The following is a 21,679-nucleotide window of genomic DNA, read 5'->3' on the forward strand; positions in this document are numbered from 1 at the left end:
AAGGCTGTGGGTGGTATCTAGTAATGTTGGTAAAATTTCTTGAGTTGAAAACAATAAAACGAAAACAGCTCTAATAGATCCACCCCTGTTTGAAACTCACTCATATGGATGGGAAAGAAATTTAGTTACCATTGGATTATAAAATTATTATTATTATTAGAAAAAAAAAATTGTAAGGCTTCGACAAGATTTGCTAATCATGTATAGATTAAAATTTATGTGGGTTTGGCCACCAATTTAGCATTAGGAACTTATTGTTTAGGAAGCTATGGTGGGTTTCGTAGTGGGACTTATCCTGTTTAATGCATTTGGTGATTTTAAACCAACATTTATATAATCCCATTATAAAACTCATCAAACCTTCTAAAATAACATGTTGAGATAGTGTGCTAGATCCATATAAATGTTTCTCCAACTTCTTAGCTTGAAGCAATATTCATTTCCATTGATAGTTTAATGGGCAAAGCCTTATGAATTCTCCATGTTATCAAGTTAATTTTTGCTGGAAAATGCAATCTGGATATGAATAAATTTTTTGTGCAAACAAATTTTCTATGTTGACACATCCTCTAGAACTTTCAGTAAATTTTATGGAGAAGCTTTAACTTCTTAGTTGTTGATTTCAAATATATTAAGCTCTTATTTGGTATTAAAGTATCATGGCCTAAAAGTTATAGTTCGTATGGAAAGAAATTTGTAATTACGAAATAAAAATTGATAGTGTGATAAATATAATTTCAGAATAAAAAAAAAACTGAACTTTAAAATTACAATAGTAATTATAAAGTATTTACTAAATATATTAGTGTTGCAGTGACTGCCCTACCACAATGACAAATAGGGGGCTAATACTACAAATTGTTCCATTAAAAGTCTCCCAAAAAGGAAGAAGTGACTTAAAAAATTAAAAGAATGCAGGAGCTGAAGTTGGCAATTTTGTAAATTGCAATGGCAATTGTGGCCTAGTAAAATCCCTCAATAAGTCACAGCACTAGCAATTTCGTAATATACATTAGTGGCAATTTTGTAAAATTGAAGTAGTGATAGTTTTGCAAATAAAAGTAAAAACTTTTTCCCTAAATTCGGCTGAGCTAAAAGCCAGCTTAGCCCACACTCTCCTTCGCCACCGGTTGACGAGCTCTTCCTTCAATTTTTGAACTTGAAGTGATGCCCCATCGATCAAATATTTAAGCAGAATGATGACGGAGTTACAAACAATCAAATATGATCCTAATGATTCTTTTTAGAGAGTCACCTGTACGTTGACGTGTTTAATTGATGTTTATTTAACCAGAAATTGAAGTTTGATCCTGATTAATTAGATGAGAACACACATTCATGAGTAATTACTTAAAATTAAATTAATCAAAAATAGTATAAATACAGGGGAAAATCGACCATATGCGTGCAGACACCACAATCGAATTATATATATCACCGCCGCACATAAATCTTATTCCAATGATATATTATTAATTTTTTTAATAACAATTAAATTGTAATGTCAATTGTCCACATAAGATTTTTTTTTTTGTTGATGAAAGTTAGTAATTTTTTTTCCATCTTTTTAAATAATAGTTATTTTTTTTAATACTGATTATGCACCAAATTACTGCTATTATGACAGATATTACAATGATATTTACAATCAGATATACATTAACCAGATAGATATTACAATGATATTTACAATTAGATATACATTATTGAAACTTATATTATTACATTAAATTCTATATGAAATAACCCTCACAAAGGAGGGATGCCATAATCCACTTGCATTTCACAGAGAAGAAGAATTTTTATAAATGTTTAGCCCACACAATGCTTTTGTGGGGGCTTCAACCGCTACCCTCATGCTTATGAAGGCAGCAGCCCAACCACTTCGGGCAAGGGCATAGTGGCAATATAATAGTTGTTAATACAAATCAAAAAGATATTGGGAATTGAGATCAAGGTCTACTTGAGTTAGAATTTTTTATTAGAAAAGCTATTAGCCAGCGATGCAAAATAAAGAAGCAACACAAGATAAAGAGTAAAATGAGAGAGCATATATTATAGAAAGATTTTGCTCATTCCAAGTGTGCACCAAACAAAGAGATGAACTCTCCTTTTAAACACTAGAAAATAGAACCGCGTTTCACGCGGCTTTGAAAAAAGAATTTAGTATTATTATTTTTTCTTACTTTACACTTAATGAAACTGATAAAAAATATGAATTGATTTTTTTTTAAGATGAGGCAGCCTTATAAAAAACCAAAAAAAAAACTATTATCCAGCAATACAAATAAAGAAGCAACGCAATATAAAAAATAAAATGAGAGAATATATTATAGAAGGATTTTATTCATTCAAATTGTGTGTGTACAAAACAAAAAGATGAGCTCTCCTTTTATAGTTACATAATCACTCCATGAAATTAATGGAAAATTATGGATCATAATTCATTGTGAGATAATGGGAGTTATAGGGAAGCTAAAAGTTGCTAATGGGAGATAGTGGGGAGACTAAGAGATATATGTTATGAACATCTACATTTATTTTAATAAATTCATAACATTCCCTCTTGGATGTTCATTACAAAGAATATGCCTCATTAAAACCTTTACATAATTGTTATTGTGTAATAACAATTAAATTAATTGTGAGAAGATGAAAATCCAAATTTAAAAGAAAATTTCTTTATTTATTAGACAATAAAGAATATACAAAGATGAGAAATGGTGATGTTACATCACCTCCTCAAATCCCACCTTTATAACAATCAAATTAATTGTGAGAAGATGAAAATCTAAATTTAAAAAAAAAATTTATCTATTTATTAGATAATAGAAAATATATAAAAATGAGAAATTATGATGCCACATCACCTCCTTAAGTTCCAACTTTATATAGATATATAGATATAGATAATTATTATATGAAATTAATGAAAATATTATGGATTATAATTCCTTGCGAAATAATGGGAGTTATAGAAAAGTCAAAAGTTACTAGTGGAAGATAATAAGGAGAGTAAAAAATATGTATTATGGACATTCACATTTATTTTAATAAATTCATAGCATTTTTTTTCCCTAAGCCCACAAGAGAACAATTAGAAGGAGTTTGCGTGTGTGTGTATATATATTGACATAAAAATGGCATGACGCGTGGTTTAGCGTTTCTTGGTTGTTCAGTGCTAGTTTTCAAAACCTCGAGCACGCGGGTTATTTTTCTTTACCTTTATCACCGAAAGCATTTCTAACCAACTAAAAACTAAAAGCTAAAACCCAAAACCCCCCTCTTGTTCGTTTCCAGGGACTTCACCTTGATGGCCGAAAAGCAACTGGAAATCCTCCGCGGGTACGAGCTACGGCTCTTGCGCTGCACCCTCGCTCCCCCACCGTCCGATCATCGCATTCAATCGCAACCGTTGAACGAAGAAAGCCAATGCTCTCTCCTTCCACTCCACGAGCACATCAACAGCCTCATCGACTCCATCGAGTCCGGCCACTATCTCCAGGCTCTGTCCTCCGACGCGGCTAAACTCGTCCTCCACACGCTCGACTTCGTCGACATCAACGACTCAGCCGAGTGTGCCGACCGCGTCTACTCCGAGCTGCTCCAGCTTGTCGAAGCGTTTATAGTGAACGATTCCGAAAATGACGTGGATAAGGCTTGTCGAGTTATTCTGCTCATGTGTCTTTCAATTGCTGCTCTTTTTTGGTTCTCTCAGTGTAACGTGACTGGTTGAGTTGCTTATTTATAAATTTTAAATAATTGCAATTAATATAATAAATATTAGTAAAAAATTAAAAAAAAAAGGTTTAGTGATGAACGTTTGAACTTGAATTAATAGGCCTTTAGTTGATAATTCGCCAAAGTGTCGGTTTCCACTAGAAGTTTCAACTTTAGAAGGCAACGAATTGATAGAGTGGGAGAATTGGGCGCGTTATCAGCTCATGTCTGTTGGCTCTGACTTGCTGGGAAAGTTCTCCTATCTTCAGGTACTCAGTCTGTCGAAAAATGAATAGATTCTATTGCTTAGACAGTGTTAATGTTAATATTATCTTTTTTAACTTATTTTACATTTTGTGATCTTTTTGTAGTATATAGTTTTTGCCAAAATATTGATCATGAAGACAAAAGATTTGCTGTCTGATGCAACTGTGTTGCCTGTGAATGGGATTAGAACCATTTCATGGTGGCTCACAAGACTCCTACTTATGCATCAAAGGATTTTAGACGAGCGGTCGTCTTCTTTGTATGATCTATTGAAAGTTTTTATGGCTGAGACTTTACAACATTTTGGCACTTTGGAAAATGTTAGTACTTATTGGGGCAACCAGTTGCATGATATCGATCCTTCAGAGATTGTTTCAACATTTCATTTAGAAGCAGGACTGTTAGAACACATTTACAGGAGAGTTGATTCTTGCAGGTGAGTTATCCTGGGAAAGTTTTATATTCGATGGTCTTATTTCTGGCTACATTAGAAAAGTTTTCTCTTGGAAACATGTTATTTCCAACATGGAACTTGCCTGTAGAACTCTCTCAGTCATTGAAAATGATTTTGTGCATTGTGTGTAAGGGAGATGCAAGAACAAAGTTTTATGTTTGGACTTCATCAAAATCTCCCATTTTTTTAATGTTTATTGTTTCAATCATTGAACATTAGTTTGAGTTGTTAGCACTGGAATTTGCATTAACTGATTACTAACTTCCATCATTACCATTACTATAGGACTTCTTCTATAGTTTCTGCTGATTTCTAAAATGCTTTATGGTATCAGGAAACATTTTGAATCAGCTGAAGTGGCAGCTGGTCTCCAGCTTTCGGTTACTGGGGTTCTTGGTTTCCGTACTGTCCACCAGGTAAAGATTGAATGTGCATCATTTATAAAGTTGTCGGGATCTTCCTTCTTAGCTTTGAGATTGCTCCCGCATATAGGTAGAACCAAAGGCACAAATGGTACTTGTTGCAAACACAAGCTCATCCAACACTTCTGATGTCTGCCCTTCAATAAACCAAGTCATTCATACACATGATTCTACTATTGGTGATGCCTCTGATGTTTTTGTGACCCCAAAATTATTGGGGAATAGTCATGAATCTGAATCTGGAGTCCAATGTATTCACGCTGGTGGCTCAGCAGCCCATTTAAAGGCAATCTAACAGGCAGTGATCTTGTCGAGGTGCCTTCTAATAGAAAAGAGCTCATGGCAAGATGAAATGCAAAGTAAGTTGTTTTATGGTTGGGCGGTGTGTAGTCGTCTTGTTAAAGGCCATAAGACATTCAGCATATTGCTATTTAATTTTTAAATCATTGTCAGTAATAATTCCTTTAGTAGATTGATGATAAGAGATTGCATTACAGATGATAACTGAGCACAATTTTTGTAGTTGTATCCCTGTACATCCATCTTAATATCCTCATTATATTCATATGCCTTTTACGGGTGTTATTTCTGGATGCCGAATGCTTTGTTCCACTTCTGGATACCAAATGCTTTGTTCCACAAAGCTGAGCTGGTTGCAAAGCTAGCTGATGTTGTCAACATGTCCCTTAAGTAATTTGAGGATGAACACTGTGTTCCCGAAAGTCTTACTCTAATGATACTTAAAGAAGCAATGAGAATGGATGTTGCAGCAACTTTGCTGAACTCAACGCCAGTTCCAAACATGGAACATATGAAAACCAAAAATGCATTGTTTTTTTTTCTCTTTATGACTTCTCTAGTTGGGGAATGTATTAGATATTCACCTAATCAGTAGGCCTTGAAGGGATCCCATGTTAGCCCCTTGATGTTGGTCTGTAACTAAGTAAATACTTGACCTTGAAAAGCTTTTGGAGGCATCAGTTTCTCTCTGACTGTGTGCTACTTTTTGGATCTGTTGATTTGGTCATTTGCTGATTTATAGTTTGTTTTCTGATTCAGGATGGGATATGGCTCCATACATAGAGGCAATTGATTCACAGCAGTCGTCATGCTTCATTGTAAGTATATATACAATACAGCATCAGTTTTTCTTGATTTTAAATCTCATATTCTGAAGTGGCACTTCTGATTCTCACATGATTTTTCCATCTTTCAGCTAAAGGTTTTCTGTGATCTCTTATGTATTAGATGGGAGTCCACCCGTAGTCGCACAAAAGGGTGTGCTTTAGAGATGATGGACAAACTGGTATGATCTGTGAGCCTTTTCTTCTTAAATATTTTGTTACCTAAACCATTTTCATTCAAATTGACAAGAGTTGCTTATCGATCTATAGAAGATTCCAAACTTTCTGCAGCTAGTACTTTATTGGACCCAAAAGCTTTTTTGCTTCTTCTACGCTGGTAATCAAGACTAGGTTTCTCTCCCTTATATCGCTAGATATCCCATTAATCATTTTATTTAATTGTCTAGAGAGATTAGGTACTTGCATCTTTGCTTTTCACTTCACAAGTGATTTCATGTGCTATCCTGTATTCTGGTTCAAGATTTTTAATGGTTGCTTACCATCATATTTCGCTTTGTTTCAGGTTGAGGGCATTTCTAATTCTTCTCCCGGTGTGACTCAAAGTATTCCCTTTTGTTGTGTGATTTACGTTCCAACTATTCCTGCCCTGCGAAAGTAAAACTATTTCTTCTGCATCTTTGAATGATTGTGATTTAATTTTCTTGTCATTTTGCTAACTATCATTATGCTGTCATTGTTTCATATCTTATTTGACATACGTTGATTTGGTTAGAGTTTAATCGCTCTGTTTATTCTCTTTATAATCTGCCTATTTCGATTTTTCATGATTTTAGGGAATAAGCTAAACTTTTAGTAAGCTGTGGCTTGATTGGAGAGGCTATTAAAATTTTTGAGGATCTGGAGTTGTGGGATAATCTAATATACTGCAACTGGTATGATGTCATAGATAACCATTATCCTAATCTCTCTGTCTATCTCTCTCTTTCTCTCTCTTTCGTGTTGCTAATGGGAGTTGGTTTTGTGTATGATGTAAAAACAGCCTATTGGGGAAGAAAGCAGCAGCTGTTGAACTAATAAAAGCAAGGCTGTCTGAAAAGCCTAATGACCCTAGATTATGGTTTGTTGATGAGCCTTTTCTATGATCCATTTTATAGTTACTTCTCATTTCAGTTATATCCATTGTTGATGTCACTTATTGCAATCTAGGGATAATTGTTCATTGGATGTGAGGATATTGTCAGAAGAAAATGAAACCTTTTAATTTTATTTTACTTGCCGTATCCGATTTAAAAGCTCACCGTGCATTCTTACTGATTGCTTTTGGTCTTGCATTTGAGTCAATGTATTTTATACTCATATTCTGACATTTATTGTTAGTCTTCTGACGGTTCTGCACCTTGGTCCTATATTATCTTCAGCAGTATTATCTAAAAAATAAGTTTTTGCCGAAGAATATTTGCATTCTAAACTAGAAAAGGAGGGGCGCCCCGGGGGGGGGGGGGGGTGAAGGAAGCATCAGGAGACTGTTTTCCACTTATCCTCTTCCCTGCCTGCATTTTAGATGATTCTGATGCACCAGGTGCCCTGAAATGGTTGAGAAATACATACCATCAAGTGAATTCTGAAAATCATATCCATTTTGAAAATATTTGGTGCTAGACATTTGAATATATGGCCACAATTTAAACAATAAAGATTTTCTGCATTGATTTCTTATAATGGATATATTCATGTAAGTAAAATATAATATCTTTTGATTTTTGGCCCATTTGTTCAGAAAGAAGGGAAAAAAAAAAAAAAATACATGGTTGAAAGACAACTGTTACTTGACCTTATCTAGGTCTCTTCACTGCCGTTTGTTTCTTATAACTTATGATGATAATGTAGTCAGAATGATGAGTTGAATTGTGGGTTGCTGACTTGTGATACATTTTGTAGGTGTTCATTAGGTGATGTTACAAATAATGATGCCTGCTATGAAAAAGCTTTGGAAGTTTCGAATGATAAGTCAGCTCGAGCTAAGGTGATATTCGTTGCACAGAGAAAATGTAGTTCACATTATGCTTGTACCATGATCATTTTTTAGTTAACATATCTTTATGTGAATCGCAGGTCTCTTGCTCGTAGTGCATACAATAGAGGGGAGTACGAGACATCTAAAATCCTTTGGTATGTTGCTTTAATGCTTTACTTCTCTTTCTGCCACACAGTAATTTGCAGCATTGACAACTGATACGGCTAAATGACAATTTACCCTTGGTTTTGTCTCAGGGAGGCTGCCATGGCCTTGAATTCTTTGTATCCGGATGGCTGATTTGCTCTTGGTGCTGCTGCATTGAAGGTACCTTATTTTTGTATTAGTATGTGTTTAGTTTGGAGAGATTTCTTATCCTTTTGCCCCAAGTTTCTGAAACTCTCGGCTGAAATATAAATACAGGCTTGGGATGTTGAAAAGGCTCTGGAGGGGTTTACTCGGGCTGTTCAACTTGATCCAGACAATGGGGAAGCTTGGAACAATATTGCTTGCTTGTATGCTCTTTTCTTTGTCATCGTGTCATTCCATCCTCTTGCTCTGTATTCTTTAATATGGTGTCAATCACGTTTTTATTTCTATCTGCAAGAGTATGCTTCCCATATTTGGTTTACTTTGTTTTGACTTTCTTGTTGCAGTTGTTCTATATAAATTTTATATGGTTCCATATTCCCTTCATGAGTGAATTTAGTTTCTGCAAATGCTAAGAGCTAGATAGTACTGTTATATTTAGGAATAGGGCAAATATTAGCCAGCTCTTTTGAGGATTATCCATAGCATATACCTCTGTCGTTTTCAAAGCAATTGAAGTTTTCCCTTTTGTCTTATTTAAAAGAAAAAGATCACAAATTGCTTCCCTCCCATCTCTCTACAGTTTCTTTTCTCTCTGTTTAATTTTTTCTTGTGCTTATTATTTGTCTTTTAATGCATCTTTTCTTCTTATTTTATACTGTACTAGAATTTGTGCAGTCTCGATATCATCTTGTATGTGAGTTACTGTGTTTTTCACAATTGTAGAACTTTATTTAGCAGCATAATTATTAGTTAGTGAGACATTAATTGGTTAATGCCACTTGTGACAAGATAGGAAGAGCTACTTATTCTCTCTTCTAGTACATTTAAAAAATTCATGACAAAATATCTGGGATGGTAAAATTCTTGTCAATTATAACTATGGAAGTCTTGAGATTTATGTAACCTTGCAGGCATATGATCAAGAAGAAGAGCAAAGAGGCTTTTATAGCATTCAAGGAGGCCCTAAAGTTCAAGTTCTGTTTTTTTCCCCCCTGATCACAACATTTTTATTTTCTGTCATGCACAATGCAGTCGGACACTATCTGATCACTAGAACACTGTCATACATAATTTGTTGCTGCTAGGCAAAAGGTGATATCTAATGTAATAACCTATAACATGATTTTGTAACAGACGGAACAGTTGGCAATTGTGGGAAAACTACAGCCATGTTGCTTTGGATGTGGGCAATATTGGTCAGGTAACCGCGGTTGTGCGCTTAATGTCGATCATTTATCACTGAAATCTTTTGAGATGAAGTTGGCATTTTCTTAGGCCATTAATTGTAGCTTTGAAAAAAGCTCTGCTTCGGCATGCACAAAAGTCAAAGAAATGGGACATGTGCTCATGCATTATGCAGCCAGCATATGGGAGATAGCAGACGTATTTAATCTTTTAGTCTTTGTTTACCAAGCTTTGTTAATAATGTCACATTACATTAGGGGAAAGCCGGGAACTTTGTTTGTTGGTTCACGTGATAAGTATATATAAAAAAATAATATATGGTTGATAAGTCAAGCTTTGTTAATAATATATCTTATTTATAAGTCAAGACTTTGAACGCCAAAAAAATTTGATAAGTTTAAAAAATTTGTTTAAAAAAAAATTAACTCTCTCACTAATTACATATATGTCTCTATTTATTGGATGCGAGTATATTATATAAGGTTGGTTATAAGAATATCCTTTCCTCTGTTCTTTTATGTATTGCTTACATGCCGTGATTTCATTAACCTCAATTTAAGGACAATTTTTTTTTTATCATTTAAAAACAATACACACACACACACGTATATATTTCAGAAAGCATTTAAACAAAGCAACCGAACGTTTCTGGTGTCTATTGTTACATTGACAGCAGTAAAGCAAAAAGCAACTGAAAGTTATCTTCATATGAGAAAGATAGCTTTTCAGCAGCATAAGCCTTTCACTATTCAATTCCAAACATGTTCCTCAACGTGATAACAAATTCGTAACCTTTTCTGGGTCTGGAAGCATCCTGGCAACAGTTTCTCTTTGCATGCACTTGTTCATCCAAGCTGAGAATTTGGGGCACTCATTCTCAACCTTAAATCCCCCAAATTTCTCAACCGCGTAAAACCAACAAGTCAGTGGAATGGCAATGACATCAACGAATCCAAAGCTATCCCCGCCAAAGAAATCCTTCTCCCCTAAAGCTCCCTCAAGTTGCTTCAAAATCTCTATAAATTCATTCTTCGCCGTCTCTGGGACCTCGCCCTTGCTTTTCCATATGTTGCATACTGCATCGAATACCTACCAAAAGAGTGGTGTCATCTTTTAAGTTGGCATTTAGAAAAATACAAACATTTAGACTTGAGAATCATAGACTGACCTTCTTGTCAATAAAATCTGCCCAGAACCTTGTCTTAGCTCTCTCGTAAGCACAGGATGGGAGAAGTGGTGGCGAAGGCCAAGTCTCGTCAATTTAGTTAAATATAATAGTGGATTCACACAATGGTTTCCCATCGTGTAGAAAAACTGGGACTTTCTAGTAGATGGGGTTTGATTTGAGCAGCAGGTCACTCTTGCCCCCAAACAAGTTCTCAGCTCTGGCTTCATATTCAACTCCTTTCTCAGCCAATGCAATCTTTGCTCTCAAGCAAAATGGCTTCATATTCAACTCCTCTCCCTTGGACATATTCACTTTCTTTGTTCTTGTTTCTTTTAGTTGGTTGATAGTAATTAAACCTTGAGTATCAAGGTTGGCATTTATAAAGTAGATAAGATGAAATTCCCAAAGTTTGTGTCGCAATCAAGGTTTGTTCGTTGGCACTTCCTTAAAGGATGTGGCATTGTTCTTATCATTTCTTAGTTTTTGAAGCTAACTGTTTTACTTGGCTTTCAACATGCACAAGAACAAGTTTGTCTTGTGTATGCGGAGTTTACTAAGTACAGGCCGAATCGTAAGTAAGCATTTACACTAATCAATCGGTATTGTCCAATGAAAATAAGTAATGTAAAAAGTGTCTAGGATTTTGCCTAATATTTCTCAAAATAGGCTCATTAAGCCCAATTCTGGTGCTAGTTTGGTTCAACTTTGAATCAAACTTGGAAACATTTTTCTTTAGATTATTATTATTAATTTAGAAGAGTGAAAAAAGTTAAGAGTATCGTTGGTAAAGGTCAACCATGTGAAATATCACATATCACTAGTCAGTGAGTTTCGTAAACTTTCCTAATTAAGAACACATGTTTTGGGTTGTAAATTCTAACACAATATCTATTCAGTTGTTTAACTTGGAATATTACAATTATATCAATATTGTTTGATGTGGGCACACAACCCTGCGTCTTCTTAGTTAGGACATCCAATGAAATTCACTTGTTAGCGATGCAAGGGATGATACATAACTTGTATGTGCACGATGGCGGAGTATCCCAATTATGCACTCGTTTGTCTTCCTCTGTTTTAAAAAATCTATTGTAATGGATATATTGTAAATTTATCTAATTGCTTGTTATAATGCTTTTGTTGCAGTGTTATTTGAGTTGTCATTTTCAGTTTTATTTTATTTTTTCTTTAAACATAGTTAATTTGAAATATTATTTAATATCCATTACACTTGAGATCATCAAATAAGTGATTCTCGAACATAATTGCTGTTGTTACTCAAATAAGAAAAGAAAACAAAGTATAGCTAAGGTAAAACTAAATGGAAATGAGAGCAACATGATTTTGCAAAGAGAACTTCACACTATCATAAAACCAAAAACATTACAATTTAAAGCTTAAATAACCAACACCAGAAAAGTAGGAACAGTATCAAACTTTCAACTAAGCAGCATTTATGATTCCACATCAGCAGTCCTAAACACATCTTCTAACAATTGCAACTGTTCATTTTTGCTTCTGCCAATAAAGAGTTGATAGTAACTAGAGATTGTTGTCTTTATTGTCATTTAAGAGTAACCAATTACTTACGCAGTCACGTTAGCTGCTGGTTGGCCTCGCACATTTTTGACTAGTTTGTTTCTGAAGGAAAGCAGCTGAGCCGCAACCTCTTCCATGCTCATTCGTTCTCTCGGCAACTCTGAAGAGCAAGTGACTCCGATTCCCAGTACTGAAACCAAGCACTCTTCAACACTAAAATTTCTGGTCCATTGTTTGTGAGCACTGGTCTCGCTTGTCTCCCCTTCTTCTCTTTCTACAAGAAGCACTGGATCAACAATTTCAGCGAGCCTTTCAGGAAGAGCTTCCTCGACAAAATTATGCAGGGTTAGATTGCCTGTAAACATCTCATTCGTCGGCCTCTTTCCTGTAAACATTTCCAGCAAAAGTATGCCAAAACTGTACACATCTCCACTTGTTGAGACTTCGCTTCCCATTCCGTACTCTGCAATTCGAAAATTAGAATTGTTGGTTCAACTAGTAAAATCTCTAAGGATTGAAAAACAAGTTAATTAAATTATAGTATTTACCTGGAGCAGCATAACCAACGGTTCCTTTAACTCCAGTAGAGCTTGATTGATTAGATGACAAGTTATTGGTGGCGTCCGGAAGGAATTTCGCTAATCCAAAATCACCTACATGGGCAGTCAATTCACCATCCAGAAGAACATTGCTTGGCTTGAGATCATAATGGATTATTGGAGTCTCGCAATAACGATGGAGATAATCCAATGCGGAAGCAACATCAACGGCAATACTCAGTCTTTGCAGGAGATTTGAGTTCCTTGGTGCCTCAGGTTTTGGATGCAACCATTCCTCCAGGCTCCCGTTGACCATGAACTCATAAACTAAAGCCTTGAAATCATTTCCTTGGAAGTCAACGCTTGCGCAGGAAGTTATTATTTTGACAAGATTCCGATGCCTAATACTTCTCTAGGCTTGACACTCCGCCATGAAACTCTTTGAAGCTCCTCGATGTTGAAGATTAAGCACCTTAACTGCCACCAGCGTTTCATGATCGTCGTGATTGAGGATTCCTTTATAGACCGAACCAAAGCTACCGGCACCAATCAAGTTTTCCAAAGAGAACCCATCAGTTGCTTTGAACAGATTCTGATAGGACACTCGTAAAACCGAAGCCAATAATGCTGATGGAGGAGTGGCCGACTCCCTTTTTGATTTGCTCCGCCAAGAAGTAATTATCAAACACGACATCCCTGTCACTAACAAAATTCCTGTAACTATAGGAATAATCAGTTTCAGGGAACGGGAACGTGATTGCTTTGATTCTTTGATGGAACAAGTAGATAAATGCAACTCAGATATTCCACCACAGAGGTTATCATTTCCATCAAGAGATACAGCACTTGAATTGCTGAAGACTCCTTTTATTGGTACCTCACCCTCAAAATGATTAAAAGACAGATTTAAATTCTGCAAAAAGAGAAAGTTTTCAAAATATTTTGGAATCCGGCCAGACAAATTGTTCCGGGAAAGATCAAGATTCTCAATGCCTCTCAAAGAACTGAATGATGAAGGGATATTCCCTTGAAAGAAATTACCATTCATGCCGAGTTGTTCCAACCTAACGCAACTTCCTAGACTGTTTGGAATTTCACCAGACAATTTGTTCTCAGATACATCTAGAACACCCAGATTTTTCAAGATGCCAAAATTTGAGGGCAAAGTACCGTTCAATTGGTTTTGAGATAGATCAAGATAGATTGATAAGGAAGAGAGACCAATCACTTCAGTGGGTATGGTACCAGTGAGGTTGTTATTAGAGAGACCTAATAATATCAAGTTTTGGCATTTCCCTAGACTTGATGGAATGCTTCCCTCTAACATGTTTTTGTCAAAACTTAGTGTGATTAACAATGTCAGATTTCCTATAGAAGATGGAATTTCCCCCAAAAACTTGTTCCCCTGGAGCCCCAACCTCTGCAGCTTATGAAGATCTCCTATACTTCCCGGAATTCGGCCTGTGAATTGGTTGCCCTCTAGAAGTAAACGCTCCAAGTTAACAAGATTTCGTAATCCACTTGGGATATTTCCGAACAACTGATTGTTTCCAACTCTTAATATTCTAAGTCGGGTTGACAAGTTCCCCACAGCTTCAGGTAACATTCCTCCAAAATTGTTAATATTAATTCCCAGTAGCTCTAGTCTAGAAGCGTTGACCAAAGAATTGACAAATTCCAAGTCATCTTTTTCCCCGTTTCCTAAGTGATTCATAGAAATACTAACCCATTGGAGTTTATGCAAATTTCCAAAACTAGGCACCTTTCCACTGAATCCATTTATTGGGATTGTAAGTCTCATTAGATGTGAGGCATTGGATATTGAAGCAGGAATAGGCCCAGTAAACTGATTTTCACCAAGGTTTAATCGTTCAAGATTAGGAAGAGTGAAGCCCAAGTCTGATGGAAGGCTTCCTTGAAGTTGGTTAACAGGGAATTCAAAATAATTAAGCGAAGACAAGTTGTAGATTGAGAAAGGGATTTCACCTGATAGCTTATTTACTCCAAATCCTATAAAACGCATCCTCTTAAGCTGACTCAGGGTTTTAGGAATTTGTCCCACAAATTGATTTGCACTTGCTGAGAGGACCTCGAGTGATGATAAATTGCCGAAGGAAGATGGGATTTGTCCTGACAAATTGTTGTAGTGTACTGCGAGAGTCCGGAGCTTTGATAAGGAGCCCAGTTTCCTCGGAACTTTCCCCACAAGCTCGTTGAAGCCTAACCTGAGGGATTCAAGGTTAACGCAATGCGATATGTTGTCAGGAATTTGACCTCCGAATGTATTGTTGTCCAGCCATAAAAATTGTAACCTGAACAGATATCCAATCTCTTGAGGGATTTCGTTGCGGAAGCTATTGTTTTTGAGATCTAACACTCTGAGAAAACTTAAATTACCAATGTGAGGCGACAGAGACCCCTGCAAGAGTAAAGATGGAAGAAGTAATGCAGTCACCCTTTGGTGCCGTGGACTGCAAGTGACACCTTTCCATTGACAAAAGTGCCTGGAATAGTTCCATGAACTCAAAACCTCAAGAGGGTCATGAGTAACTTTGGCCTTGAATTCAAGCAATGCAAGTTGATCAGTTTCATTGCTTTTGTGCATATAATCGGTTGACTGCAAGCTGAAGCTGAAGCAACAGAAAATAAAGAAACAATTGCTTGCAATGATTGAACTCGTCATGTTTACAAAACCCATTTAACGGCTGGAGGAAATTAAAATGATAAAACTTTTGTGGAGGTTGGTAAGATAAACTATGTTTGTATATTTTTTGCAATGATTTATGGACTCTGCAGTTAATGCTCAAATGTGAACCAGCTGGCACCGTGACAGTGAAACTAATACTTTTTTTTTTTCTAACAATATTAATTATCATTGGAGGAAAGGAAATTCAAGAGCCAGGTGTATTGAATGGTCTGTATTGTTCGTCACTAAAAAAAGACTTAATAAATGATTTCCTTGCTAGATACACCTGGCTCTTGAATTTCCTTTCCTCCATAAGTCTTTTTTAAGTCTTGAGTGATTACAATTTTCCCACGGAGACTTGACTAATTACCTCGTGTCAGTGTCAATCTCATGTAATTGTAACCCTTCCGTTACTGCAAATGTGTCAAAATCGGTTAGCACTGATTATGGCAGATTGTCGAAGATAATATTCGATGCAAACGAAGAAGTGGCAGCGTGGTTACTTTCTTACCCAGTAGAGTTTAAACCAGGATTATGATTACCAAATAATTATGTCATAATAATAAAATTTTAGTCAAGGATTGGGTGAACCCTAAAATCTATTTTTTAACTAATCATTATAACAATAATAAAATTTTACCAAATAATTATAACAATAATTATTTTAAATAAAAATTGTAATTATTATAATAAATGATGACAATAATCAACTAAGACTATTTTGGTATTGTAATAATCTATTCCAATTCCAACAAAAATTAGATACATCAGCGACAATACAAATTATTATAGTTAAAATAAATCATTTATAATAATTCTCATTCTTTTTTTTCAATTCTATTTTGATTCTATCTTATTCCGATTATTGATTGGTAAGCATACCACTAAAGGAAATGAAACTGTCCATACACAATAAAATCTCTTTAATTGATCATCTAGCCCAGCTAAAATCAATGGTCCCGAAAGAAACAATTTCGGAACTACTCAAGCCTGCAAATCTAGTACTGTCGAAGTAAGTTACAGGAATTTGATTGGACGATGTAATAAAGATGAAGGATAAGATCGCCATTCGCCAATCAATTTTCTGTCCGCATCAAGCAAATAGGCCATCTGTGAGGCAGAGGGGACCACTGAATCATTCAACAAAGCTTTCAATTAACGTGCCCTTCGGGTCCAAAATTAGAAATTTTTTTCGCTTCAATTATTAGCTTATTTAGTTAAAAAAAAACTGATAAAAATGACGTTAAATTTGATCAGATTTACATATTTAATTACTAACACAGTAACCCCGATCAGATGCATACACTAATTTTATTTATTTTTTGTCGGCTTTAACCTCATTGTCATTTTGAATAGCCTACAAGAGTCGAATCGGCGTAGATATCTAACTGACTGAAATTAAATAAATGATGATGATAAGAAATTTGAAATCAACAATTCTCGGCACATCTATTCTGCAATTTGGCCGTACTTCAAATAATCTTGCGATAAAAATTTCATAAAAATCTCAGAAAGAGGACAGAACAACCAAGGCATCTGCGAAAGCAATCGAGGCAGGGCACGCTCAAGCCACGAATTAGAGGAATTTTAAATATCAAAACCAGCTTAGAATAATAAGAAGTAAAATGAAACTACAAAAGGCTCAGATTCTTGGATGAGTGAAGGGAAGATGAGAAGATGAAATGCAGAAAGTCAAGAAATGAATAAACCAATATTAATAATCTTGGACCCACAGCTCTAATTTGGATTAAGCATCCACCAACCTATGTGGATAATATTTTTGCTAATTTTTCAGCCATGCAGCAGGATCATGTTCGTCCTGTTTTATTTGATAGAAGGAATTTTCCCTTGGAAGAAAATGATGAGTTGTTTCAACGTAATGCGACTACCTAGACTGCATGGAATTTCACCAGACAATGACAATTTATTCTCAGATATATCTAACGCCCCCACATTTGTTTAGTCACCCAAATTTGAAAGCGTCCGTTTTGAGACTGATCAAAACTTTTTCCACAAATTCGGGATTCAGGTCGATCAGGCTGGTTATGTTTTGAAAAACTTGTAAATTTTCAGTGATCAAACTTCAAAACTTTGCAAATAGGTCAAAATATGAAAAATACTTGATATATTATTGAATACTCATTTTGTTTTGCATTAATATAAGGCTATGGGTGATATCTAGTTTTGTTGGTAAAATTTCTTGGGTTGGAAACAAGAAAACTAGCATTTGAAACTCACTCACATGGATGGGAAAGGAATTTAGTTACCATTGGATTAAAAAATAATAATAATAATTAGAAAAAAAATTATAAGGCTTCGACAAGATTTGCTAATCAAGTATTGATTAATATGAAGATTAAGAACATCACCTAAGCCAATTATTGAAGTTGAAATTTTAGGAGAAAAAATTATGTGGGTTTGGCCACCAATTTAGCATTAGGAACTTATTGTTTAGGAAACTATGGTGGGTTATTTCATATGGTGATTTTAAACCAACATTTATATAATCCCATTATAAAACTCATCAAACCTTCTAAAATAACATGTTGAGATAGTGTGCTAGATCCATATAAATGTTTCTCCAACTTCTTAGCTTGAAGCGATATTCATTTCCATTCATAGTTTAATGGGCGAAGCCTTTTGAATTCTCCATGTTATCAAGTTAATTTTTGCTGGAAAATGCAATCCGGATATGAATAGAATTTTTTGTGCAATCAAATTTTCTATGTTGACACATCCTCTGGAACTTTCCATAAATTTTATGGAGAAGCTTTAATTTCTTAGTTGTTGATTTCGAATAAAAAATAAACTTAACTTTAAAATTACAATTGTAATTATAAAATATTTACTGAATACATTAGTGTTAATACTACAAATTGTTCCATTAAAAGTCTCCCAAAAAGGAAGAAGTGACTTAAAAAAGTAAAAGAATGCAGGAGTTGAAGTTGGCAATTTTGTAAATTGCAATGGCAATTGTGGCCTAGTAAAATCCCTCAATGAGTCACAGCACTAGCAATTTCGTAATATACATTAGTGGCAATTTTGTAAAATTGAAGTAGTGATAGTTTTGCAAATAAAAGTAAAAACTTTTTCCCTAAATTCGGTTGAGCTAAAAGCCAGCTTAGCCCACACTCTTAGAGGTGGTAAAAATACATGCCCGGTCCGGACCCGGACCGTACTCGGACGTTGCGGGCCGAGTATTACCTAACCCGGGTATAAAGCCGGGTCGGTTTTAGGCATCACTTGATAAACCCGGAACCCGGATTTTATTTAAAAAATTATAAAATATATATTATTTTAAATATTTTATATTTATTTGACTTATTTATTATACATATATAAAGTTTTAAACACTTAAAGTTTATATTTTCATGTCAAATTTTATTGAAATAAATTTAAAACTTATAAAATTACCAAAAAATAAAAAATATATACACATAAAATATTAAAAAAATATAAAATTCGGGTACCCGGATTAAAACCCGGCCCGGACCCGGACCCGGACCCGGACTGATTGCATCCGGGTAGGGTCCGGTCATGGCAATACCTGGACCCGGCCCGGGGTTTTGCCATCTCTAGACACTCTCCTTCGCCACCGGTTGACGAGCTCTTCCTTCAATTTTTGAACTTGAAGTGATGCCCCATCGATGTCCAGAATTTTTAAAGTCTCCCCATTGTACAAGTTAAACAATAAACTCATAATGATGACGGAGTTACAAACAATCAAATATGATCCTAATGATTCTTTTTAGAGAGTCACCTGTACGTTGACGTGTTTAATTGATGTTTATTTAAGCAGAAATTGAATTTTGATCCTGATTATTTAGATGAGAACACACATTCATGAGTAATTACTTAAAATTAAATTAATCAAAATAGTATAAATACAAGAGAAAATCGATCATATGCGTGCAGACACCACAAACGAATTATATATATCACCGCCGCACATAAATCTTATTCCAATGATATATGATTAATTAATTAATTTTTTTAATAACAATTAAATTGTAATGTCAATTGTCCACATAAGTTTTTTTTTTTTGTTGATCAAAGTTAGTAATTTTTTTTCCATCTTTTTAAATAATAGTTGTTAATACAAATCAAAAAGATATTAGCACTTGAGATCAGGGTCTACTTGAGTTAGAATTTTTTATTAGAAAAGTTATTAGCCAGCGATGAAAAATAAAGAAATAACACAAGATAAAGAGTAAAATGAGAGAGTATATATTATAAAAAGATTTTATCCATTTCAAGTGTGTACCAAACAAAGAGATGAACTCTCCTTTCATAATTATATAATTATTACATGAAATTAATGAAAATATTATGGATTATAATTCCTTGCGAGATAGTAGGAGTTATAGAAAAGTCAAGAGTTGTTAGTGGAAGATAAGAGGGAGAGTAGAAGATATATGTTATGAAGGTTTATATTTATTTTAATAAATTCATAGTATTTTTTTCCTTAAATAATAGGGTGTGGAGAACAATTGGAAGGACTTTACGTGTGTGTGTGTATTGACATAGAAATTGCAGGACGTGTAGTTTAGCGTTTCTTGGTTGTTCAGTACTAGTTTTCAAAATCTCGAGCGCGCGGGTTATTTTTCATTACCTTTATCGCCGAAAGGCTGTTTTAACCAACTAAGAACTAAAAGCTAAAACCCAAAACCCCCCTCTTGTTCGTTTCCAGGGACTTTACCTTGATGGCCGAAAAGCAACTGGAAATCCTCCGCGGGTACGAGCTGCGGCTCTTGCGCTGCACCCTAGCTCCCCCACCGTCCAATCTTCGCATTCAATCGCAACCGTTGAACGAAGAAAGCCAATGCTCTATCCTTCCACTCCACGAGCACATCAACAGCCTCATCAACTCCATCGAGTCCGGCCACTATCTCCAGGCTCTGTCCTCCGACGAGGCTAAACACGCTCTCGACACGCTCGATTTCGTCGACATCAACGACTCAGCCGAGTGTGCCGACCGCGTCTACTCCGAGCTGCTCCAGCTTGTCAAAGCGTCTATAGTGAACGATTCCGAAATTGACGTGGATAAGGCTTGTCGAGTTATTCTGCTCATGTGTCTTTCAATTGCTGCCCTTTTTTGGTTCACTCAGTGTAACGTAGGGATGGCAATGGGGAGGGGAGGGGAGGGGACCAATCTCCCCATACCCATCCCCGATATTTTGCATATGTCCCCATCCCCTCCCTGTCTCCGTTAGAATTGCTTGAGAGAATCTCCATCCCCTCCCCGAATAATAACAAGGGATCCCCGAGGGTCCCCGGTCCCCGAATAACTAATAGTTTAATATATTTTTTTATTTTTGATTTTAAATTAATCATATTAAAATAAACTCATACCGCTATTGTAAGCTCGTAACCAACTTTGACAGCACATTAAAGCCTCCAATGTGCTTGGATGAAGTTTATTATGGTATGGGCTCACAACTCTACCACTAGTGTTAAAAGCTGATTCAGAAGCAACTGTTGTAATTGGAATTGCCAAAATATCTCTAGCAATTCGAGCTAATGTAGGATACCTATTAGCATTTGTCTTCCACCAACTCAAAATATTAAAATCTTCCATCCGAGGTATAACTTTCTCATCCAAATATGAATCTAATTCATCTGCAACAACTGCACAATCTCCATTGTTTACATAATCATCAAAATCTGTCATCCATTTGGTTACTTTCTTATAAGAATCCCCTGTAGATCTAGTAGAAGAACTACTACCAGTATAATCAAAGCAATAAACAGTTGGTGAAAACTTCAATTAATACTCTTCAACTAATTCCCGGCAAAGGGTGACCACTTTCCCAACATACAACTATTTTGATATTTATTATTTTTAACAATATTTATAATTTTGTTATTTATTTATTAGTAATTTTAAAAATAAAAATAAAATTAAAAATTAAAATGGGGAAATGGGTAGGGGATGGGGATTCCACCTCATCCCCGTCCCCTCCCCGAATAAAAAGTTGGGTAAAAAATTTTCTCCGTCCCCTCCCCGAAAAAAAAATTGGGTATAAAATTATCCCCGTACCCTCCTCGAATGGGGAAAATCCCCGAGGGTATCCGTCCCCGTGGGGATTTTTGCCATCCCTAGTGTAACGTGACTGGGTGAGTTTCTTATTTATAAATTTTTAAATAATTGCAATTAATATAATAAATATTAGTAAAAAATTAATCAAAAGGTTTAGTGATGAACCTTGTCGAGGTGCCTTCTAATAGAAAAGAGCTCACGGCAAGATGAAATGCAAAGTAAGTTGTTTTATGGTTGGGCGGTGTGTA

At 35.4% G+C, this 21,679-nt stretch overlaps 1 protein-coding gene, 1 long non-coding RNA gene and 3 pseudogenes across 3 annotated transcripts in view; 2 read left to right on the forward strand and 3 right to left on the reverse strand.

Annotated features, from left to right (window-relative positions):
* LOC127901787 (probable glutathione S-transferase parC) overlaps positions 1–21,679 on the reverse strand; it is a 162,200-nt pseudogene that overhangs the window by 55,218 nt on the left and 85,303 nt on the right.
* LOC127898645 (uncharacterized) overlaps positions 1–21,679 on the forward strand; it is a 37,760-nt gene that overhangs the window by 14,040 nt on the left and 2,041 nt on the right. Inside the window, exon 2 of the long non-coding RNA XR_008054122.1 lies at positions 6,782–6,880. This is a non-coding gene — a long non-coding RNA (uncharacterized LOC127898645). The remainder of the gene's footprint in view (positions 1–6,781; positions 6,881–21,679) is intronic.
* Positions 3,241–5,987, forward strand: LOC112498810 (uncharacterized). 2 transcript variants are annotated; one of them, XM_052439575.1, is made up of 6 exons: positions 3,241–3,731; positions 3,842–3,989; positions 4,092–4,423; positions 4,776–4,857; positions 4,934–5,222; positions 5,923–5,987. In XM_052439575.1, the coding sequence occupies exons 2-5, from the start codon at positions 3,945–3,947 to the stop codon at positions 5,156–5,158; spliced, it is 684 nt and encodes a 227-aa protein (XP_052295535.1). In that variant the 5' UTR covers positions 3,241–3,731; positions 3,842–3,944; the 3' UTR covers positions 5,159–5,222; positions 5,923–5,987. The 2 variants fall into 2 exon arrangements, with proteins under 2 accessions (XP_052295535.1, XP_052295536.1); XM_052439576.1 differs by having other exon boundaries at positions 3,241–3,719.
* On the reverse strand, positions 10,022–11,378 carry LOC127901788 (probable glutathione S-transferase; annotated as a pseudogene).
* LOC102615055 (probable LRR receptor-like serine/threonine-protein kinase At3g47570) lies at positions 11,983–15,429 on the reverse strand (annotated as a pseudogene).

This window comes from Citrus sinensis, chromosome 4, assembly GCF_022201045.2.
Source record: "Citrus sinensis cultivar Valencia sweet orange chromosome 4, DVS_A1.0, whole genome shotgun sequence".
Lineage (NCBI taxonomy): Eukaryota > Viridiplantae > Streptophyta > Magnoliopsida > Sapindales > Rutaceae > Citrus > Citrus sinensis.

Excerpts from the sequence above, each read along its gene's own strand:
- LOC112498810 (XM_052439575.1), top strand. The coding sequence starts at position 3,945 with ATGTCTGTTGGCTCTGACTTGCTGGGAAAGTTCTCCTATCTTCAG. Across the intron at positions 3,990-4,091 it reads GAAAGTTCTCCTATCTTCAG|TATATAGTTTTTGCCAAAAT; the intron begins GTACTCAGTCTG and ends ATCTTTTTGTAG. Across the intron at positions 4,424-4,775 it reads AGGAGAGTTGATTCTTGCAG|GAAACATTTTGAATCAGCTG; the intron begins GTGAGTTATCCT and ends TTATGGTATCAG.